The sequence below is a fragment of the Jaculus jaculus genome, chromosome 15 (genome assembly GCF_020740685.1).
Source record: "Jaculus jaculus isolate mJacJac1 chromosome 15, mJacJac1.mat.Y.cur, whole genome shotgun sequence".
Classification (NCBI taxonomy): Eukaryota; Metazoa; Chordata; class Mammalia; order Rodentia; family Dipodidae; genus Jaculus; species Jaculus jaculus.
Genome location: NC_059116.1, coordinates 67,787,781 through 67,812,395, shown reverse-complemented (window position 1 = coordinate 67,812,395; position 24,615 = coordinate 67,787,781). Strand labels below are relative to the sequence as shown.

Below are 24,615 nucleotides of genomic sequence, written 5' to 3'. Positions count from 1 at the left end.
TGACTGCATGATTTTCAGCTTCTTATTTCATCCTCTCAGTAACCTCATGAGGCTTGTGGCGTCACTTATCTCCATTTTATGGATGAACACACAGGTTCAGCGAGGTTAAGTAACAACACTGACTTGGGGTTTGCTCATTATAATGTTGGCATGGAGTATGCAAACTGGCACTGTCCTGAGGGTATGGAGACATAGGGAGTCCTTCCTTATGTCCCCCAACTCTGCAGTTTCCTGAAGGCACCATGGTCTGTTATGGCTTTGATCATTATTTTTTTTTTTTACATCATGAAATTTCAAATTTACCAAAAAGCATAGACAAATAAGTGAACAGACTACCATGTACCCACCACCCATATTGAGCAAATGTCAGTTAACATTTTGTCACATTTGCTTCAGATTTAGTTTAGGTTTTTTTTTTCCCCCTAAAATTACACTTACCGTCACATGCCGCTGTATCTCCTCAGACCACTGCATCCTCTCAGATCTCCAGGGCAGCCTTTACCTGATGGCCATGCATGCCCTTCTGTGTGTCTTTGCTCTTTTACTACGTAGGTGTACATTATATGCCCAGCAGTATGTGGCTTTGTTGTGAATGTGTGTGTTTTTAAATCTTGATATAAAAATAAATCAGTAATATAGTTTTTGTTTTGGAAATCCTTTTCACTCATCACATTTGTCTAAATGTATCTGTGCTAATTCACATAGATCTCATCATTTAATTTTCATCATTCCATTGAATAAACTATCATAATTAAACTATTGGCTAAAATTAGTTGCCATCTTGATAGGATCTAGAATCATCTATGAGGGTGTTTCTAGATTGAGTAAATTGAGGCGGGATGGTTCACTTTAAATGTGGATGGCACCATTCCATGGGCCAAGGTCCTGAACCAAATCAAAAGGAGAATGTGGGTTGAGCACCAGCCTTTGTCTCTCTCTGTTTCCTGGTTGTGAACATAGTGTGACCACTGCCTCATGCTCTTGTCACCATGGCATCCCTGCCAGGTTAGACTATATTCTCAAACTGTGATGCAAATAAACTCCTAAGTTCCTTTTGTCAGATAGTTTGTCATGGCCATGTGAAAAGTTACTAATATGCATACCATCTAACTCTGTATCATATAATACAAACTATCTATTATGGGTATGAGTATATAATATTCTGTAATTTTAATGATTCTACTCTGTGGGAGGTTTGAATCAGGGGTCCCCCATAAACTTATGAGTTCTGAATGCTAGGTCATCAGCTGGTGGCAACTTGGGACTTGGATCCACTTGGAGGCAGTGTAATGTTGGGAGCAGGGTTGTGGGTGTATTAGCCAGCTTCCTCTTGACAGTGTCTAGCATGCTTTCTTACTGCTGTTGTCCACCTGATGTTGGCCAGGAGGTGATGTCCAGCCTCTGCGCATGCCACATTTTCTCTTGCCATCATGGAGTTTTCCCTCAGCTTTGTAAAACAAAATAAACACTTTTCTCCTAAAAGCTTATTTTGGTTTGGTGTTCTCTGCCAGCAAGGAGAAGCTGACTGCAACAGTAAATTGGTACTAAGAAGCGGGAATGTTGCTGCTAGAAACCTGATTTGGTGACTTTTTGGAACTGATTTTCAGGGGAATGTGGATGGATTTGAAAACTTGGTGCCCAAAAAATACCTTGCAGTGCTGTAAATGCAGCTTGATGGACCATTCTGGTCAGAGCTGGAAGAGCTGGATGCAGTAAGAACTATGGACTGTGAGGTTTGCCTTATGAGGAGAAGAGTTTTGCCTGGACTGGGCTAGAAGCAGTTTGCATGAGAGGCTTGCTGTGTTCTGCCTACCTGTTTCCTGAGAACTCATGCAGAGTGGCATTACGTAGAAATGGACTGGTGAGAGCAGATGGATATGGCACAGAAATAAATGAAATGTTTGGACCAAAACTGTTGCCTGTTCAGATGAACTTGTTTGAGAGATTACAACTATTGAGATGGGCCAGCTGATCTGTGTTGGGACAGCAAGAAGAATGTGGAGTCTTTGAAGTAAGTGCCTGAATGCTGAAGGAGTGTCTTGCTCTTCAAATAAAATTTATTTCTCCCCTGGATTAACAAGTTGGTAGCTCACTTGGTACTATGGAGTATAACAAATGCAGGAAAAAGAGGGTCACTGAATTTGCAACACAGTTTTCTTTTTCTTTTTTTTTTTTTTGAAATGGCCATGAGCAGTGTGAGCAGGTTTGTTGGAAGTCCCTGTGTGGAGGCCTTGTGTTACCATGTGCAGGAACCGTGGGTTGCAGAAAAGACTCAGTGGAGATGCCAGGACTTATGGGATGGCTGCCAAGGAGAACTGCTGGCACCTGATGAAGTTTTCCAGACTGTAAGCAGCTTAGCTAGAGGGGTGGAATTTGAACTCCAGAGACTTGCCACTGGTTAGAGTTGTCACACTTGAAGTTACAGTGTTTGATGTTTGACCTGTTTGTTGTAAGTCTTGTATTGGTACAATATTTCTTTGTTATGACCAATGCCATCTTTTGTAGTTCAATAAGAGACCTTGGGCTATGCATATTTTTGAGCAGAATTGGGATTGATAAGAGCTATGGGAACTTTTAAAGTTGGACTGGATGCCTTGCATTTTACATCATGGATGGTAACTAGTTTATGGAGACCAGGGGAGCAATGTGGTGGTTTTTTTCCTCTTTAAAAAAACAATTTAAATTTATTTTTTAATAGATTACACCCTTTTATTCACTCTCCCCTGTTCTTGTTTCCCTGGGGCCCTCTTCTGTGAGAATATAGAATTTACTGTGGGGTCATGAAGGCCTAAGTCAACACCCAATGAGATAGTGGGGGACCATGCCTCTGGGGTATGCCCATCTACTCTTCTTCAATGATCCCTAGGCCATGGAGGGCCTGTTGGCAGTCTGTTTGGTGCTGAGATCTTTGTAGCCCTGGATTTTTGCTTTGATAGGTTATGCTTGATCACCATGTTTGCCGCCATCACCCTGGAGCTGGGTGTCAGGCTACCAGTAAGAGGAGTGTTCATGGTACCACTCTCACTGCAAGTTCTCCTGGGCCCTGCAGATGCGCGGAAGAAGTGGCAAGGCTTGTGGTGGGCAGTCCGTTCTCTTGTCTTATTGATGGATTTCGACCTTCTTCCATTTTCTCTGCCTACTGTAAATAAAGCCAATTCTCCGACTCCGAGTGAGAGCAGCTGGGGCTAATGGGGTATGCAAAGTTCTTTGAGAGATTTTTAGTGTACAAGCCCACTCTTCTTCTCCAGAGAGCAGTGAGAGCTTCTCTCTAAAGTCTGAGTTTCCTGACTTGGTTTCCAATACCAGGTGTGAGTTCTCTCCCACTGAGCAGGCCTCATGTTTAATCATAGAACAGTTGGTTACCTGCAGAGGCCGTGTGCCACTATTGCACAAGTGTGTACTTCTTGTCAAGCAGGTTGATGTTGTAGCCTTCAGGGTCCCTTGCTTATTCATACTGTTGGTGACCATTTTCTTCCAGCCACTCCCATAGTGCTTTCCCTTTTGGTTCTAACATGGTAATCCAATGTCCTGTGGCCATGGGAATGTGGTGGTTTGATTCAGGTGTCTCCTGTAAGCTTGTGTATTCTGACTGCTAGATTCCCAGCCGTTGGCATTTTGGGAATTGGATCCTCCTGGAGGCAGTCTGTTGTTGGGCGTGGGCTCATGGGTGTTATAGCCAGCTTCCCCTTGGCAGCGTTTGGCACACTCTTCTGCTGCTGTTGTGCACCTGATGTTGGACAGGAGGTGATATCTAACCTCTTTTCCTGCACGTTTTCCCCTGCCATCATGGAGCTTCCCTTTGAGTTCATAAGCCGAAATAAACCCTTTTCTCTTACAAGCTGCTTTTGGTCACGTGTTTTCTGCCAGCAATGAGGAGCTGAAAGCAACACACTCTTACTAAAAGTTCATAGGTTTTTATTTTATTTTTGTTTTATTGAGGCATGATCTTACTATATAGTTTTGGCTGGCCTTAAAGTCATTATATAGATCAAGCTGGCCTCAAACTTGTAGCAATCCTCCTGCCTCTGCTTTCAAGTGCTGGGAGTACAGGCATGTGCTACCATGTCTGGATACAATTCACACAATGCTTCAGTACTCACATATATGTGTATATAGAAAGATGTAGATATAGATATGGATATATATAAAACATTTAACTGCTTTAATTTCCATAGGAGAGGGTTCTTCAAATGTAATTTAACTCACTAACTTTCCCACCTAAATTTGTCTTTCTCCAGCCTGCTGAGAACCAAGCTATCTTGCTTAGGTTTTAATGAGCTGTTTATGAATTACTAGAGAGCTTTAAGCATTGGGGACTGTGTTCACTGGCCAGTCTGTGGCCTGTGCATGGTTTCTGCAAACAGTGACCCTGTGTTGTGCATGTGGGGCTCTCTTCGTGGAAAGCCCTTGATGTGGTAAGGCTACTGACACTTCATTAAGATGTTATTTTTGGACTTGCATGTTCTGTTTTCTAATAAGATGAGGTTTTGCATTTTACTTAGAAAATTAACTTATGTATATCTTCCATTTCCCCCCCCCAAATGCCTCTCAACATTTTGGTTCTATTTTTTTATTTAGCAACTTAATTGGTATGAATTCTTCAAAGGACCCAGATTGTCTCCCATGCAATTGCAGCTGGCTGAGGCATTTTCCTGTGTATCGCTCGCTTAGATGTGGCATCAAATGCTTCGCTGAAGAACGATGTCACAACATGGCTTCCCATGTTCTCCTTTTAACATCTACGCTTTGATCTCTGCTCAAATGCTGTGAGGCGCATGGCGAGAAAGTCACTGCCAAACAATGGCAGTGTGCTCAAGCCATGGAGACCTGCTCTTCAGGGATGCCGGTGTAGTTGTGAAGAATCAAGTAAACAAACAAGACCACTATCAACATCTCGGATATTTACTCTCGGGAAAGATGCCAGAACCGCGTGTCCTAGAGATTGACAGATTGACAGGCCTTAGCTGTGCATCCCGAGCATGCTGGAGGGATGCGGCACAGCGATTGGTTTCTGCATATTTTGCTGCTGCTCGTGAATTGTATCTGACTCACCAATAAAATAAATTAAAGTACCCTGCTCATATTTTAAGCATGGGTGGGAGGACGGGTGGTCTGAGGTGGAGGAGGAGCACATGGAGCACCTGTCGGAGGAGGAGAGGTTGGGGCGGGTTCCAGTGTTCTTCCAGCTCTTAGCTGAAGGGGGAGGTGGCAGGGCAGATGTTTGTCTCTCAGATAACAGCAGAGACCTGCCAAGGTGGCTTCTTCATGGGAGAATTCCAGCAAGAATAGTGGTCTTGTCATAGTGCAGGGAGGAGCTTGTTTAAATCAGTACCAGATTTATTTTTTAGGGATGTTGGAGACAATGTTATTCAGTGACACATGTGAAACATGGCAGAAGGAAGGCTTTATTCAAACCTCTTCAAATGGGCTCCCTCCCCCACTTAGCCGTTGGGGAAAGGGGTTGCCCTCAACTCTGCAAATGCAACACGGGCTAGTGAGAGGTGTGTGATCATCTAATAGAGTCAGTGGATGGAAAACTATGAGCAGGAAACATCTGGAGTAAGGAAAGATTCCTACTGACTCACCCCCAACAGGATTCTTGACAAAGGCCAGCCAATGTGGTGACATACCTGGGGGCTGGTGGCGGACCTTGATCAGCAAGGGAAACTAGATCCCTCTTTACCACGAAGGTACAGGTAGGCCTAGGAGAAGGATCAAGAATTTGACTCATGTTTAGCCAAGCAGTACATTTATTTTTATTTTTGTTTTTTGAGGTAGGGTCTCACTCTAGCCCAGGCTGACATGGAATTCACTCTGGATTCTCAGGGTGGCCTCGAACTCATGGCCTACCTCTGCCTCCTAAGTGCTGGGATTACAGCCGTGCGCCACCACACCCGGGTAAGCAGTGCATTTTTGTAAGGCAGCCTGAGAAAGTTTAATTAATTTACTGACACTTAGGTTATTTGGTAAACCATGCTGGGCTGGATTCACTGAAGGGTTTCTCTGTCACAGAGAGAAATGTGTCCTGAAACCTGTGGCTTTGTACATCTCTTGGAAAGAGCCTGCCATGTCTTTGCCATGGCCGTGGGTTCTGTGGTTCTGTTTGATTTTTCCTGGATCTCATTTCTTCCCTTTTTAAAAATAATATTTTGGTTTATTTTTAGTTATTTATTTGAGAGAAGCAGACAAAGAAGGAAAGAGGCAGAGAGAGAGAGAGGGAGGGAGAGAGGGAGAGAGAGAGAGAATGGGCACACCAGGGCCTCCAGCCACTGCAAACGAACTCCAGATGCGTGCGCCCCCTTGTGCATCTGGCTAACGTGGCTCCTGGGGAATCGAGCCTCTAACTGGGGTCCTTAGGCTTCACAGGCAAGTGCTTAACAGCTAAGCCATCTCTCCAGCCCCCATTTCTTCCCTTCTTACATGGCGCCAGCACCTGGAAATCCTGTTCTGTCCACCACCCAATGCCCTCCACAGTCCTGAGCTGCCTGCTTATGACGCTCTGCTTCTCTTCTAGCACATTCTGCTACACATGCTCATGGTTCTCTCTCTTCCCCCCAATTGTCAGCAAAGGGCTGTGCTTTGTCCACCTATCTATAACTGCACACCACATGTACACATGCGTGCATACATGTATTACGTGGCATATGTATGGGATTTTACTCTGCCTCCCTTCCCCTTGGCATGGGAGCTACCTGGGGGCAGCAGGTTTGTTCCATTTGTCTCTCTTCAGCACCGGGTGTGCAATACTGGTCAGTGCTTGTCTGCTAACTAGCTGTCCTGAGCACCTCTCTCCCCATCTCAAAAATGTGTGACCTGCTCATTGAGCCTGAGGCTCATTGCCACTGTCTGTTCAGCACCTCCAGGGAGTGTGGGAAGTGGCCCTGTCTTGTGAGAAATCTGTGGCAGCTTGTAGTACCAATTTCCTTGAAAGAGCAGTTAATCTTCTCAGGGCCAGAGCTAACTCATGTTTAAACCATGGCTAGTTTCCAGCTCCATTAAGGGCTTCCTGTGGAGCAGCGCTAATGGCTTCACGTGGCCCCTTTGGCACATTCCCAGGGAACACGTGCTGGCTTCCGAGGGTATGTCAGTTGCTGTGTCCCTTAAAGGGAAGAGGTGGCTTGCTGATGGGTTCTCAAGTGACTTAACAACGGGTCCACTTTGGAGACTTTCAGGCAGGCAAGTGTTTGGAAGCGCCAAAGTTACCTTGCCTATGGAATAACATTGTTTGGGGGTTCTCTTCCTTTTAACCTTCCTAAATCTCAGAACAGCCAGCCCTTAATGAAGAGAAGTCATTATGGAGGAGCTGCTGTGAGCTTTTCAACTGAGCCTAACTCTGCTCTCCTGGGCTGAGCACCTAATGCCTGGTCCCTCCGTGGTGATTGGCCCATGGTGGTCCTGGGTCACATCCTCTGACACTGGTGGAGGCTATTAGGAGCAGAGGCCCCATGTTCATCCCCACCTTCTCTACTGAGAAAAGCTCAGTGAGCAATGCTTCCAATCTTACCTTCATTTCATGGGCAAGGTATGGCCAGTCTGAGGGCATCATCTTTTGTTTTTGTGGCTAGCCATGAGGCAGACATACTCTTATTATAGGCCAGGAATGGTGTCCATAATCAGCATCTTATAATAAATTGGCGAGCAGTCTGCGTGCAGGATTGAATTGTGAAATAAAGCATTTCACTCTCGCAGTAAAGCCTGGCTGAGTGTGAACTTTCTTTCCTCTTGGATAAGTCTAACACGGGAGTACCCGACCATTGTGCTTGAAGATTAAGTTGACTCCATTAGTCAGGAAACAAATAATGAGATGTGTAAGCAGTTTAGGAAGGGAAGGAATTAGCAGGTAGGGAAATGGAAGGGTCACTTTGGCATCTCCTCAGTATTTGGACTTGGGAAAAGAATGAACAAACATTACTATGTAGAATTTTAAGGTGTCATGACTGTGTAGCAGGCGCCTAATTCTAAAACACTGAGAAGTGGAACAGAAAGTTCAAGTAAAAACTCCATCAGAGCATGCAGGGGAAGTAGAAGGGAGGGGCACCTCTGCCTCTACCCTTGGAGTCAAAGTGGGAAACCCCATCAGAAACTGGGGGGAAGCTGACATTGTCGTAGTTCCATGGGATGATGCTGAAGATAGTACGGTGACAGCGGTCGTGTGATTGGTGGTGGGGGTGATGATAATGATGGTGACTGTCTAGGTTACAGAAGCCTCATATTTTTTGCACAATAGCATGTTTCTGGGGGAATTGTTTTCCATATTTCAGTTCTTTACTTAGAAACTGCAGTCCAGTAATGAGCAAGACTTGCCTAGCATGTGAAAGACCCTGGGTTGATTTCCTCATGCCACCAAAGAACAAACTTCTGCACTTACAAGGATGAACAGGGTAGCATGCGTCATGACCACATTCTGTTTGCATTGTTGATCATACATGAACTCCCTGCATGCCAAAGTTACCAGCTTCTGTTCAAAAGGATGCGTAAAGAAGACAAACGTGACCCATTGAGGATCTTGCAAATTAATGAGCTCTGTTCGTTTTGCTCACTCGCTCCAGCTCCTCTCGGCACCAGCACCGTCTGGTTGAAGAACACACCTCCACCAAGTGTGGCTTCGGCCCTTCCTCCCAACCACCTTGGGTTTGAACTTGGTCATTTCCCATCAGTGTCTTTCCGATTTTGATCATTTTTTTCAACCTACAGGTGGTTCATGGTGGCAAATCATAATTATGCTCTTGCAGTACTTCTCTGCTGTTACCACAACAAATTAGCAACTCAGTGAGTTTACACAAACTTACTAACTTAGCTCTGCTCAGAAGTCTCAAAGGGAGTCCACAGGGCTAAAATCAAGATGAGGCTGGGGCTGAGCTTCTCCGAGCTTTAGGGGAGACTCTATTCCTGGCCTTTCCAGTTACCAGGGTTCTGTGTTTCCTTAAGCCTGTGGCTCTTTCCCAGCAGTGTCCTTGTCTGCTTATATTGTCACATCTAGTCTGACCCTTCTTGTCTTCTTGTCAGGACTTTTGTGACTGCAATGGTTGTCCCAGGAAAATTCAGGACACTCTTGTCCTAGAAGAGCCATTATCTAGTCACAAATGCAAAACTTCTTTTGTTGTTTTAGGTGGTATCTGCACAAGTTTGGGTATCGGGACATGGACATCTTTAATGGGCCTTTACTCTGCCAACTATTCAAGATTTTACAGGCTTGTGCCTGCAGATGACAAGCCACGCACACAGACAGACGCAGAGCACACATCCGTACGCTCACACAGACACGAAGTATGTGCTAAGGGGCGTGCTTTGTGCCACAAACCCTCCCCGCTGATTCTCCTCTTAGGCGCCTGTCACCTGCCCTGTTCAGATGGCTCCTTCCCCTGGTCCTGGAACACGTTCATCTTGTATCAACCCGCCCTTCTTGCCTTGCTTCTGTCTTCTCTGCATTGCTAATTTTGCCTGTTGAAACACTCGTACTTCAAGGCCCATGTCAAAGTCCCCTTCTCCATGAATGAATTCTAAGTCTCTATAAAGAATTCGTTTTTCTCCTGAAGGCTGAATTAGAGAAGGTGTCCAGCTGACATGTAATTTAAGGGCCCTGTGGAGATAGGCACTCAGTACATCACAGAGGATAAGCTCAGCTGTAGAATAGCTTTGTCACTGTTACAGTTTTGTCACTGTGGTATAGCTGGTTGGCCGATTCCATTAACATGTCTAACACAAGACTTTAATTAACCTGATATCCATTTTGCATTGATTGTTATTACTGATTATTCTCTTTCCCCATCGAACATTTCCCTATTTCATTAACTAGCTTTTAATGAGAAAACATGTGTATTTGATGAGTAAACATTAAGTACACGCACACACACACACACATACACACATGCGTGCGCGTGCGCACACACGCACGCACACATACACACATACAAATAGTAGAAAATGAGTCTCCCAATGAACTCCATTCTCACACATTTTTTTTTTAGAGGCAACAGTGTTAATGGCTTCTTGTATGTCTTTCCCCAGATGTGTGTGTGTGTGTGTGTGTGTGTGTGTGTGTGTGAGAGAGAGAGAGAGAGAGAGAGAGAGAGAGAGAGAGATGTAGTGTGAGCATAACATACATAATGCTCTGTCACTGTTGTCTTGGGGATAATTCTATATGGATTCACATAAATTTACTTTATTTTATTTAAATATTTTATTTATTTATTTGAGAAGGAAAGAGAGAAAGAGAGAGAGGAAGACACAGATAGAGAATGGGCATGCCAGAGCCTCTTGCCTCTGCAAATGAACCTCAGATGCATGCACCACCTTGTGCATTTGGCTTATATGGGTACTGAAGAATCGAACCTGGATCCTGAGGCTTCACAGGCAAGTGCCTTAACCACTAAGCCCTACTTAAGTATTTTAAATAGGTGCATAGTGCTCCGTGTGTGTGTGTGTGTGTGTGTGTGTGTGTGTGTGTGTGTGTGTAATTTTTTTAAAGTAGAATTTTGCTCTGTAGCTCAGGTTGACCTGGAAATTATTATGTAGCCAAGGCTAGTCTTAAACTGACCCTCCTGTGTCAGCTTTCTAAATGCTGGGATTACAGCAATGTGCAGCTCTGCCCCTCTCCATTTTATGTTTATTTTATTTTTAAGAATGTCATGTACTCAATTAGTTCCTTGTTGATTTCCATTGAGAATAGCTCATACTTTTACCAATTTAAAAAACAGAATGTTGATATTGTTTTCTTTGCATAGTTTTAGCAAGTTTTCTCTTTAATATGATTATTTTACCTATAAGGACTGTTTATTTAAGTGAGGGGGCTTAGAAAATTAAAGAGTCCATTAATATATGTTTGGTTAGTAGGAAGCTTAAAATAATTTTCTTCCAACTTTCATGTTCAGACTTTTCTCTGAACCAGAATGGAAATCAGTCTTTCAGGGGTGTTAAAGAGTCCCAGCTTAGGGATTGGCTAGAAAGATGGCTTAGCAGCTAGGGCACTTGCCTGGAAAGCCCAAGGACCCAGGTTCGATTCCCCAGGACCCATATAAACCAGATGCACAAGGTAGCACATGTGTCTGGAGTTCATTTGCAGTGACTAGAGGCCCTGGCTTGCCCATTTTCTCCCTCCTTCTTTCTCTCTCTCTTTCCCCTCTCTCTCTCCCTGAAATAAATAAGAATCCCAGCTGGGCCTGCCTGGTGGCATGGGGCATGATCCTGGCTACTTGGGAAGTGGAGGCAGGAGCATTGTCAAATCAAGCCTTGCCTGGGCTACAGAATGAGTTTGAGGCTATTCTGGACAGTTTAGTGACTTTCTATCTCCATATTCAAAAACAGAAAGGGCTGAGGATGTAGTTCAGTGGTAAAGTGCTTACCTAGCATGTACAAGGTTCTGGGTTCGATCCCCAGTGCACCCCTCGCCAGACAAGAGAGTCCCATGAATAAGGATGGCCTTGTGAGAGACGAACATGAATACCTGGACCCATCCCAGTTTTGAGCTTACGTTTATGTCCAGCATTTGACAATGTTGCCCAGCGACCCTTACCGAAGGGACAGTCTTTTGGTCATAAGAGGACACTGGACCTTTGTAGCAGTGAGAGAGAAGATAGGCATGGATGTCTTCCAGTTGTCAGAAGTGAGAAGGGGGCACCACGGGGAGCCATCTTTGCAGGGATGAATCTTCCTTAAATAGAACACCAGCGAGGATTGTTATGAGAAGTGTCATCTAAGAGGCCCACACAGTTGATGAGGAAAGGTGAGAACATTTTAGAAGTTTCTGCTTCATCTCAGCCATTACCTCTGTCACCAGCCAACAAAACCCTTACAATGACAGTTTCTATGGGCCACAGGGCTATTTTGTGGGCCTTTTGAGTATCAATAGTCTTTAAAAATTATTTATTTGTTTACTAATTTACATGAGAGAGAGAGAGAGAGAGAGAGAGAGAGAGAGAGAGAGAGAGAGAGAGAGAACTGGTATGCCAGGGCCTTTAGCCACTGCAAACAATCTCCAGATGCATGAGCCACATTGTGCATCTGGCTTTACATGGGTACTGGGGAATTGAACCTAGGTCCTTTGGCTTTGCCAACAAGCACCTTAACAGCTAAGCTATCTCTCCAGCCCCTCAGTAACCTTTTAAACTGTGGCTTTGGGAAACTTCATGATCCTCAGAGAACTGCAAGTTCTAGCTTGCCACCATCTCCAAAAGCCAGGCCCTTTGGAATCCACCTTGCTGGTGTGATAAGAAAAAAAAAAGTGACCCACTCTTTCTGGTTCCATGTCATCTTTTGACAAGTGACATGAGGAGGCAGAGATAAAGTGTGGGAGCCTGTCAGAAGCGAGGAGGAGAGCGGTGCTGTTAAATGAGGCATGTTCTGTGGATGGCGGTATGCATTCATTTGGAATTTATTTGTCTCCTGTGTTTGGATCAGTGACTCTATTAACAGTAAAGATTTAGTATCACAGAAAAGCCTTCAGAAACTGAAATGTCACAGGCAGTGAGAGTGCCCACATTTTGATGCCTTTACCTAGTTAGAACTACTGTCATAACTCAGACCTGCTTCTGCTCAAACCCAGGAATATGGTGAGAATGAAAATTGGCCTGGGCAGAAATCAGGCAAGTTACATGAGTATTTAAGAATGCCTCTTGAGCTGGAGTGATGGCTCAGTACTTAAGGGCACTTGCCTGCAAAGCCTATGGACCCAGGTTCAATTCCTCAGTACCCCGGTAACGCCAGATGCACAAGGGGCCGCACGCGTCTGGATTTCATTTGCAGTGGATAGAGACCCTGGTGCCTACTTGTGCTTTCCCTCTGCCTGCCTGTCTTTCTTTCTCTGCTTGCAAATAAATAAATAAAAATATTTTTATAAAGAGTGCCTCTTAATGGTTTTTGAAGATATTGTGGAAATTGCTTGTTGTGGAATTTACCAGTTGTAGAAGAAGGGGTGTATGTGTGTGTGTATGTGTGTGCACATGTGTGTACAGGTGCACGCACCCTGTGCGCATACATATGGAGGCTGTAGGAAGACAGCAGGTGTCCTTCTCTATCACTTTTCCATCTTATTTCTCTACGAGTCTCTCGCTGGACTGGAGCTCCTCATTTGGAAGTCAGGCTGGCTGACCAGTGCGCCTCAGGGATCTTCCTATCTCTGCCTGCTCACTCGGTGCCGGGATGACGGGCACGTGTGGCCATGCCCAGCTACATATGTGGGTGCTGAGCATGGACTTAAGTACTAATCCTTGTATGCAATAATAGCACACAAACATAGCATGTGTGAGCACTCTCTGAGCCATCGCCCCAACTCCTTGAATATGAGGCTTTAAAAAACATTTTTACTGAGAATTTTAATATATGATCACACTATGTTGATTGGATTCTTGTCCTGTTACCTTCATTTTCTCCCATTGTCCCCACCCCCACTCTCCTCCTTAACGAGAAAGAGAATCTATTTTGAGTAAGAGTCGCCCCATTTCTCAGCACCTACACTAATGTTAACGACCTGTCTGTAATTTGAATTGGTTGGTGAGGTACTGGTCCCAATTAATGAGTAGGCATAATACAATTTTATTTTTTTGTTTATTTTTCTTTATTTATTTGAGAGCGACAGAGAGAGAGAGAGAGAGAGAGAGAGAGAGAGAGAGAGAGAGGGAATGGGCATGTCAGGGCTTCCAGCCACTGCAAACAAACTCCAGACGCATGTGACCCCTTGTGCATCTGGCTAACGTGGGTCCTGGGGAATTGAGTCTTGAACTGGGGTCCTTAGGCTTCATAGGCAAGTGCTTAACTGCTAAGCCATCTCTCCAGCCCACATGATACCTTTTTTTTTTTTTTGTTTTTTTTGAGGTAGGGTCTCACTCTAGCCCAGGCTAACCTGGAATTCACTATGGAGTCTCGGGGTGGCCTTGAATTCACGGCGATCCTCCTACCTCTGCCTCTCGAGTGCTGGGATTACCACATGATAGCATTTTAAGGAAGACAATTTTAATACTTTTAGCTTAACCATTCTATAAACCTGACATATGACTTACTATTTAATTGCCAAATGGAGGATTTCAGAAGATGTACTTGAATGAATAGATGTATCTAAATTTGATGTATTTTTAAAAATATTTTATTTATTTATGTGAGAGAGATAAAATTTATTATTAGTATTTTTTACTTTGGCACGGCTTTGTTTCTCATGGTCAGTGTGCTAAATTAACACTGCAGTATGTCATTTTCAGTGTGTAAATTAGTGAAGGCATTTCCCTAAAGATCCTAGCAGAAACAGTTATCACGTCTCAGATTGCCCGGTTGCTGCCAGGATGGCGGCTTAGACATGGAGACCATCTTATTTCATGGGTGGTGTTATCTGTTTGGATCCTCAGGGTTTAGGAAAAGCACTTCTGGGATTTGTAGACAGGCTTTTCCACATTAGGAAAGGATTCTGCCCTAGAATAATAGGTCTCGTTCGTAGACTGTCTCAAGCCAAATCTCACCAAATTTGTTTGTTTTTTTTTTCTGTTTAAGTTTTTCTTTTTCCATTTTTTTTAAAAAACTAGTCCTTCATATTGTCCTGGCCTGACACCAGGAAACCAGTCTGCAAAGTGGAAAAGAACATGCTGATTGATGGTCAGAGGCCCAGTTGCAGGGAACGATAATGGTAATAGGCTGGAGGCGATGCCTTTAATAAAGTTAATAACACAATCAATCTGATCCACATGTAGAATGACTGAAAGCACAGAAAGGCAATGAGCCAATAATAGCTGACTCTCAGCTAATAGGGCAGATTATTTCAGCTCCGTCTGATTATTTCTGGGTCTAATTTGGGATGAATATAATTTTACTGAATGGTTGGTTTGGTGTACTGTCGTGAGTCAAAAGGACAGCTTCAGAATTCTGGATTCGTGCTCACAGAGGGGTCTTTCTCAGGACTCTCTTCAGCAAATTCAGTTTGACCAACATCGTGGAACACCCAGACTGTTCAAGTCACAGTAGATTGGAGGCTAAAGTTTTGTCATTTTGTGGTTAAATTGTTCTTGTATGAGCAAAGAGTTTGTGCCCAGTGATGGGCACTTGGAGCGGCCAGCTGTGCACTGTTCTTTTCAGAGACTGTTTGCTGTTTGTTCTTAACACCTCCAGGTTAAAGTTAATTGGGAGCTGAGACCTGCCTCTGTCAGTAAAGTGCTGGTCTCATATGCTTGAGACCTTAGGTAGATCCCCAGAACCCACTTAAAAACGCTGGTCATGTTGGCGCTTGCTTGTAATCTTAGCACTGGGGTAACGAAGACAGGTGGATGCCTTGGGCTCTCGGCGAGCGAGTCTAGCTGACTTGGTGAGTTCTGGACCAATGAGAGAGCCTGACTCAGAGAAGGTGTATGATATTCTGAGGAACAGCACCTAAGACTGTTTTCTGGCTTCCACACATACGTGCACACGTGTGTACCTGTAATGGGGTGCTCAGGGTTCAGGAAGAGGCTAGCCAAGTTCTGGGGTCTAAGCTTGTCCAACCGCAGTGTAAAGATCTCCCTCCCAAGAGGGAGGAAAAACAGATCTAGGGAACTAGGCAAGAGGTAAGAATCCAGACCATCCTTTGATCTGAAGCAAGTGCAGATTTTCTTGCCATTTTTCCTCTCAGAGGCTCAGCCACTCTTTTTTTTTTTTTTAATTATTTATTTATTTATTTGAGAGCGACAGACACAGAGAGAAAGACAGATAGAGAGAGAGAGAGAGAATGGGCGCGCCAGGGCTTCCAGCCTCTGCAAACGAATTCCAGATGCGTGCGCCCCCTTGTGCATCTGGCTAACGTGGGACCTGGGGAACCGAGCCTCGAACCGGGGTCCTTAGGCTTCACAGGCAAGCGCTTAACCGCTAAACCATCTCTCCAGCCCTCAGCCACTCTATCTGCTTCTCATGCCCTTATACTCGCTCACATCTGCATGCACACGGACACATGTAAAGATGTTGGGAGAGTAGAAGCTACAGTTTTTGTTCTTTGTCTTTTCTAAACTATTGCTATTTATTAGAGAGACAGCGTGGGTGTGCCCAGGGCTTCCTGCCACTGCAGACGAACCCCAGACGCATGTGCCGCTTGGTGCGTCTGGCTTCACGTGGGTGCCAGGGAATGGAACCTGTGCCATGAGGCTTTTCAAACAAGCACCAACAACCTGCCGAGCTATGTCTCCAGCTCTGAAAAGCATATTCTCTTCTGGGTACCTGGTTTATAATCAAAGTGGGCTGCCTTGAGGTGGTGATGGGATTTTCTTTGAAATGTGGAAGAAAAAGGAAAAGGAATCAAATTTTGCAATTTGTACAATTTATCTCCAGGTGCAGAAAGTATTTAGCATCTCAAGAATAACTTCTTGTCTGACCTTTCTGGTATTTTGTCACAGGTACTTAATTTAGATAGAAAAATTTTTTTAAATGAATAATGGCTTTCTTTTTAATTCAAATAAGTGTTTAATTACAATTTGAAAAATAAAGTTTTCAGAACAATGGAATTTTTATTTCTCCCACAACTGTTTATTTCCTAATGTCTAATCCACCTTTTCTTTTTTTCTACTCAATTTTACTAATTTCAAGATTTATGGGGGAGAAATGCCATGAATTCACAAACTTAATACTTTTAACCAGTCAAAACCAATGGTATTACGTTAACTTTTCATGGGGAGACATGAACAAATGTCTGTTTACCCCAGGCAGCACACCAGTGACAGACCAAGTAAAGATTCTACCTGAGCCTGGCCTGGTGAGTCAGTTAGTGTCTTGGGCTTTACTTAGAGGAGTGTGCGTGAGCTCTAAATAGCTGCATCGCTGCAAAGTGCATTTCCCTATAGCTGCCTACACGGAGTCCTGCTTCATTTAACCTTGCACCGGCTGCACGCTGCTGCGCCTCCCCGGACCCGAGCCGCTGAGGCAGGAACACACGTAGCCAGGAGCAGCCCTCAGAAGGGGAGTAAGTGGTTGGAATCTGAGAGACTCCAAAGAGTCTAATGATCCTGCCTACCCCCTTGTCTTTTCTTTTCTTTTCTTTTCTTTTCTTTTCTTTTCTTTTCTTTTCTTTTCTTTTCTTTTCTTTTTCTTTAAAAAAAATTTACATTTATTTATTTATCAGAGAGAAAGAAGCAGAGAGAATGGGCGTGCCAGGGACTCTAGCCTCTGCAAATGAACTCCAGATGCATCTTGTGCCCCTTGTGCATCTGGCTTATGTGAGTTCTGAGGAATCGAACCTGGGCCCTTTGGCCTTGCAGGCAAATATCTTAATCACTAAGTCATCCCTCCGGGCCCGCATTTTCTTTTCTGAGGAACTTTGAGGAACTCCACTCTGAGTGAGATGGTAATGGCTGTTGGGTTTAGAGGACAGATTCTCTACTTTTTTTTCTTTTTTTTTTTTTGCGGGTGTGGGGGGGGGCATCTGACCTGGAATTCACTATGGAAGCTCAGGGTGGCCTCGAATTCACGGCGATCCTCTTACTTCTGCCTCTGACATCCTGGGATTAAAGGCATGTACCACCACATTGGATTTAGGTTCTCCACTTTTTTGGAATACTTACTTTTGCCTATTGTTGAGGCTTTATCTGGAGTGAATAGATGTTTGTTCCTGTCTCCCCAGGAACAATGGTGATTTCAGGCTTACTCAGATGTAGCTCAAGCATTCAGGCAGGTAAGTGTAGGATGTAAGATATGTCAGGAAGGACCTGAGGAATTTTCATGCCTCAGGAGAAACCTTGGGGATCTCTCTCACACAGAAACTTAGAGGAGTGGGCCAGAAGGAGGTGAAGGATGAGGCAGATGGTTTTCCTCCACACCGAGGGGAAGGTCTTTAGAGGATGGTGATCATTGTGTGGAGCTATAGAAAAGAAGTGTGGAAAGCCAGATCAGAATCAGGGGAGAGCCCCAAGCAGCGATGATCATCAAAACTGCCTTGGGGACACATTTGTGTCAAGTATGGCTAGGTATGGAGACAGAAAAGAATGGGGGACACCTTTTCATATATGCAGACCCATAAAGGACCATGGCAGCTTGAAGTGGGCCATGCAGATAGAATCCATGGACGGCCAAACAGGGTGTCATTCTACCCAAATGAGAGGCGCTGTAGAAAGACCTCAAGAGGGTGGAAACACGCCGTCTGGGCCCTTAAAAAATAAATGTAACTTTCCTAAGTAGAAAGACAAAGAAATGGCATTCAACGAAAAGGATGTGGGCAAAACTTGAGCAGATGCCAGTGTTATGAAAAGAGATGTGTGTGCTTGGGTAGACTGAAGAGAGGTGTGTGGGATGGATGTTGGGGCGCAGTAGTAGATAAGCCCACAAAATCGGAGTCAAGTTACGAAGGGTTTTGAATGCCTGAGTAATTGACCGAGGCCTTTGAACCTGATCTTATAGACATGGAACCACCAAGGGCCCAGGAGGGTATGACACAATCGGATCTATGTTTTAGAAAAATGATTTCAGGGATAGATCATAGTGCAGAGGTGAAGTGTGGAGCATTTGGCTAAGATCAGGGGAGGGGAAGGGAAGACGAGACAGTATTTGAGTCTTGTGCTTGGTAAGGAAATGAAGAAGAGAGAGGAGTTGACAAGTTTCTAGCTGGGCCACTGGTGGAAATGAGATTGAGCATATCCAAGAGAAAAATTTCAGGACAATGCGAGGTTTGTCACTCTTGACTGTGGAGTTTAGGAGAGGCTGATATGGGGCCTGGCCTGGCAGACGTCCTTGGAAGGATCGGGAGGATGAAATGTGAACATCTATAAAATATTAAGATAAGACAGAAGAGCTAGGTGCAGTGGCTAATGTCAGCAGTCTGGAGGCTGAGGCTGGAGGATTTTCATGAGTTCGAGCCCCACCTGGACTACTTATCAAGCGGCAGGCCAAGAAGGGATGCATAGCCAAAACCTGCCAAAACACCATTGCAGCAGCCACAGCAGCAACAATAACGAAATGGACCAAGGTTAGGGGCCACCTGTGGGTGTGTTAAAGAGCAGGAGGGAGTTGAAATTATGGAGTCAGTTGACTTCCCTGGAGAGAGGCTGAGGAGCAGGAAGGCTGTGCAGATAAAACGTGGAGGCCCACTGATGTCTGAGGGAGCAGCAGCAGATGGAGACAAGAAATGGACCCAAAGGTGGAAGAGGAAAACCACATCATAAAGCCAGGAAGGAGAGAGCTTCGAGAAGGAGCTTGCCGGCGTCACATGTCACACTGCTGTCTGTAGCACCAGCAGTGGGAAGCTGCCCTTGAGTTCAGCAGTCTTGCAAAATCCCCGGGGCCCAGGGCGCCCGGCCTCTATCTCATGAGCTGGCCGGAGGAGAAAGCAGTCAGTTTCCAGCTGAGGAGGGCTCGGGCCTGCCCATCCGGTGGCTGTCTGCAGGCGCAGGTGTGACTGTGGCTGGCAGGAGATTGCAGTTCCCACAGCTCGTGTTCTAGAACCCATGTGGTGCAGCCTGCTTTGAGCTTGTATTTTAAAACGCTGTCAGTCTTGCTCCCTGCTTCTGCTCCTTGGATTTTAGTTTCTTGGGCTGTCTGAAGGCTTACTGCCTCTGAGGTCATTTTCCTTACTGTGGCCCTTCCTGCCCCAGCCACCAGCCCGCTCTCAACACACATACTGAGTTGTATCATTACACTGAAAGTGGCCACACCATTCATGAGCTTTGTTTCTGATGTTTTTAATTAGCGTTCTTGAACGGGGGAAGTGTCTCCAAGTGATTTTTGTTTATTGTGGGAACAATAACACTTTATGCGAATCTTACATTCTGTACCACCAGAAAGTCTTGTCTTTGGAAAGCATTTTTAAAAAAAAAAGAGGGCTGGAGAGATGGCTTAGCGGTTAAGCGCTTGTCTGTGAAGCCAAAGGACCCCGGTTCGAGGCTCGGTTCCCCAGGTCCCACGTTAGCCAGATGCATTAGGGGGCGCACGCGTCTGGAGTTCGTTTGCAGAGGCTGGAAGCCCTGGCACACCCATTCTCTCTCTCTCCCTCTATCTGTCTTTCTCTCTGAGTCTGTCGCTCTCAAATAAATAAATAAATAATTAAAAAAAAAAGATAAAATGTATGCATGTTGTTTGGGTAAATGATAAGGAGAGTGGATCTCCATGCTTCGGAGCCAGGGTAGCTCCCCGAAAAAGTCTGACCTCCCCTCTGCCGTTGTTAACCTTCAGTTCTAGGGTCTCAGACAGTCTAGGCATGGTACGTAGCAGCCCAGCACAGCAAACCCTCAGAGGGGTTGGGAAACATGGTTGGTTTCCTGCCATCTTCCTGCCTCTGTAACTGAACTCTGATCGTGACACCCTGGTCTCTATCATAAGGTGACAGCGACTTCTCACCCGACCTGTTCTTAGGTGGGGCTGCTGTAAGGACGGGACCCGTTCATATTTGGCAGAGCTCTTCAGAGCTCTCAGGTGTCACGCGCCACCTGCTGCCCTGCACTTGTTCCCACGATTCCTTTCTTCTCTGGGGGGGAAGAAGCTAGTGAGAAGGTTTATTACCTGCCTCTGCCTCTCCATCTCAAGCAATGCCATTGAGTGGAGGCGGCAGCCTTTCTATTTTTATTTGCTTATCGTGGTAAAACAGGCACACCATAAACTTTATTTCTTTAACCACTCGAGGTACACAATTCAAGGGCCTTAACTACATCCATATTGTTCTGCAGCCATCATACCATCTGGCCCCAGGGCCTTTCATCTTCCCTGACTGCAAACTCTGTCCCATTAAACTGTCACTCTCTTTCCCCGCCCTCCTGCCCCCCCCCCCCCCACTGGTCTACTTTCCGTCCCTATGACTACTTTAGGGACCTCACCTCACAGAAGTAGAATCACACAGGGCTTGTCTGTTTGCGACTGGTTTCTTTGACCTGGCATCAAGTCTCTAAAGTTCATCAGTATTGTACCACAAGTTATTTTCTTTAGAGGTGTGAATAATAGTCATTCTTAAAGCTCATTTTTGTTTATCATTAATCTATCACTTAATGCCACTACTAGCATGGAAAAAAAAAAATAGAACAAAACAAAAACCCTCTCTTCAAGGCCTTGTTCTTGTTCTTCTTTTGAGTATCTACCTACAAGTGGAAATGCGGGCTGACTTTGATTCTGAGAGATTGGGACTGTGGCTTTGCCTTTGCGACTTGACCCCGCGGGCTGTTGCTGGGGGGCTTCCTCATCTGCCCTGAGTGTGCCTGTGTCTTTCTATAGACACCTTTGCTGAGCCTGGCCTCTTATCTTGGGGAGCCCTTTTCCCACGTGTGCTCCATGGCCCTGCTCCCTGTGGAGTCCTGGATAGTCCACCCTGCTCACAGCTGGGAACAACGGTAGAGAAAGCCTTGATACCCTGGTACCACTTTCCCCTCTTCCTCTCCTTCCCAATCTTCAGATTCAAGCTCCAGCCTTGCGTTTCAACCTTTCTTCCAGGGAGAAGATGCCGCATAGAGCAAAAAGGCGCTTTTCCCTGGTGGGTGCCTGACACTTCCACCTGAGCATCCCCTTTAATGGAGTGCTTCCTCTGCATAGGCCGTAGTGTGCCGCTGTCTGTGTGGATTCCCTAGTGGAAAGAAAAGAGCAGGGGTGGGGGAGCTGGAGAGATGGATTCGCAGTTAAGGTGCTTGCCTGCGAAGCTCAAGGACCCATGTTGGACACTCCAGATCCCAAGTAAGCCAGATGCCAACAGGTGAGGCTAGCGCAAGGTTGCACATGCCCACTAGGTGGCGCAAGCATCTGGTGTTCTATTGCACTGGCTGAGACCCTGGCATGCCCATTCTCTCTCTGTCTCTCTCTCTCTGTCTAACTCTTTCCCTCTAAGAAAAAGAAAAAAGAAAAAGAAAAGAGCGGGGGGGGGGGGGGTTGCACTCACAGCAGGGGGCACCTGCTGGGTGAAGCTTGATCGCAGCTCTTGACCCAGAAGGTGGTTGCTGCTGCCAAGGGGCTTCAGGGCCTCTGGAAAATGGACTTAGCAACTCTCTCGTAGTAAGGAAAAAACCACTGTGATGTCAGCAGCATTAGGGCCTCAAGTGGCAACTGAAACTGAACGAGTAGCGTCCCTGGTGCCGAATCACCAATTATCTCCTGTCTCGCTTTGGCCGCTAATTTTCCTTCTTGAACGCAGCCTCTGCACCACTTTCTAGAGGAAGGTTGCTGAGGCGTCTGGTGCTCTGATTTTCTTCCAGCTCATACCCTCTGTGAGGCGAATCAGCCTCGTCTGTTTCTGGCTTTAGAGTGACAGTGGAAGCATAGGCCACTGGCACTCAGTGCCAATGGTGGTTTTGAACCGGTTTTCTGGGGCTAGCCCCACTAACAGTGACAATGTATCACTGGGGCTGATCCCATACGTTACTCTGTGATAACTGTTATAGGTTTGTAGGTAAATTTATCTCTAATGGGTGTTCTAGAGTCTTCAGAGAGTCTTTTGAGAAGAGATTTATGCTTTCTAATGCTTTATAGATTCGGACAGAAGATCCATGTTCTGGAATTTTCCATGTGGTTCCATGTGGTTCTTCAGGTTTGAATAACTAGATTCAGACTGTGAAGGTGAAAGGATAGCTCTCTTGAAAACTTATGTTTAGTAGGAACACTGCTCCTAACACTCATTTTCAATTGTACCAAGTAGACATGAATTCCTGTCACCTTTGGACCTGCCAATCCTCAGACATCTCTTTGCTGGTGGTCAAAGAATATGGTCTGTGAGACTTGGTGTTGGAGACTTCTTTGGGTCCTTTGTGGTTTCTGCCCACATGAGAGATTTGAATGGATGCTCTGTTTAGTTTCTCTGAGGAAATTCAGAGGTCTTCCTGAAAGACTGGAGTAAGAGAAAGACTCAGAGCATCATGGTGCTTTTTCATCCTATGCACTCAGACCTGAGTTGTGAAGCCTAGGGTCATTGAAGGAGCCTGGCTCCATAAGATGTTAGTTCTGCTCCAGCCTGAGTGCATACACACACACACACACACACACACAGAGAGAGAGAGAGAGAGAGAGAGAGAGAGAGACAGAGACAGAGACAGAGAGAGAGAGAGAGAGAATATGCCAGGACCCCTAGCCACTGCAAAGAAACTCCAGACTCATGTGCCACTATGTGTACCTGGCTTACACGGGTTCTGGGGAGTCGAACTTAGGTCCTCAGGCTTCTCTGGCAAGCACCTTAACCGCTAAGCACTCTCTCCAGCCCTGGCCTCACACATTCTTGTTTCAGTGTGTTTCTCTACTGTTGAATACTTAAGTTTATATTTGCAAGCAGGCAGTTCTTTCCCACTGCCTGGTCCTTGTTTGTTTATTTGGGTTGAAGTGGAAATAAGCTGCTTAATGAAAACTTGCCTACCCCTACCAATTAATTAACCCCAGGGCCAATACCACGTGTTGCACCAGCTCACACAGTAATTACATCCGTACCTATCTGTGGGAGTTAATTCAGTGTTTGCAAGGCACTCTGGGACCTTCCTGGGTGCACGTGTCTCTGAGGAATTGGGGAGTGTTAGTATGTGTGACTGTCCAGCCTGTGTGGCCATGAGGGGGAAGGTGCATGCTAGCAGACCCCATCTTTCTCTGCAGTGGGAACCTCTTCCTGGAGGGTTTTCTGTTCCCTCCAAAGGGACTGTACCACAATGTGGAACACAGTGACAGGTGGCTCTGCGAGCTTGCCAACTCACGCCAGTCTCCTGTGGTCTGATGGTCCATGCTCATGTTCACCATCCCCTTGCATATAGGCACGCTCGTCCCTGTGCCCGCCTTGCATAAGAACATTTGGGAAGGAGCCACGCGGGACACACACTGGCAGTCCTGCGCACGCTCGTTGTGATGCTCCTGGAATTTGGTGGCTGTCATGAAGCCCGAAGTCCTGACTCTAAGCCTTCTTTTGCTCCTTTGTTCACAGCGGGGCCTTTTCTGAAGTGGTTTTAGCTGAAGAGAAAGCAACTGGGAAACTCTTCGCCGTGAAGTGCATCCCTAAGAAGGCGCTGAAGGGCAAAGAGAGCAGCATAGAGAATGAGATCGCGGTCCTGAGAAAGTAAGTGCGGGGCCCGACGCCCTCCTCCTGTCATGCCGTGTTCTGCCACCATCTGCCCGCGAGGCTGGCTTCCCAGGGTCCCAGAAGCCACTGGCCTAAAGAAAGCAAGCTGCTCTGAAAGTCTTAATTGGCATTCACAGTGCCTTCAATACTGTTTTGTTGTTGTTGTTTATTTGTCAAGGTAGTGTCTCACTCTAGCTCAGGCTGACCAGGAATTCACTACATGTTCTCAAGCTGGCCTGGAACTATGGCAATCCTCCTGCCTTAGCCTCCCGAGTTCTGGGAATTAAAGGTGTGCACCAACACACCTGACCTGAATGTACTTTTTAAAAAAAAAAATTATTTATTTATTTGCGAGCAACAGACAGAGAAAGAGGCAGAGAGAGAGAATGGGCGCGCCAGGGCCTCCAGCCACTGCAAACGCTTCCAGACGCATGCGCTCCCTTGTGCATCTGGCTAACGTGAGTCCTGGGGAACTGAGCCTCGAACCAGGGTCCTCAGGCTTCACAGGCAAGCGCTTAAACTGCTAAGCCATCTCTCCAGCCCTGAACGTACTTTTTTGCATACCTCTAATATTGCCCAACATTGTTACAGTAGCCATTGGAGATACGTATTTGAAGAGAGCACAGCTGTAGGCAGATTATTTTGAACTGAGACCCTGTCATTCAGAACAGCTGAGGAACAGCAGG

The 24,615-nt window shown here is 45.7% G+C and overlaps 1 protein-coding gene across 3 annotated transcripts in view; it reads left to right on the top strand.

The window, feature by feature from the left end:
• The window catches only part of Camk1d (calcium/calmodulin dependent protein kinase ID), a 490,150-nt gene that overhangs the window by 158,562 nt on the left and 306,973 nt on the right, over positions 1 to 24,615 (top strand). For all 3 annotated transcript variants that reach the window (XM_004662370.2, XM_045134686.1, XM_012949634.2), the window contains exon 2: positions 23,795 to 23,926. In XM_004662370.2, coding sequence (XP_004662427.1) covers positions 23,795 to 23,926 — 132 coding nt within the window. The remainder of the gene's footprint in view (positions 1 to 23,794; positions 23,927 to 24,615) is intronic.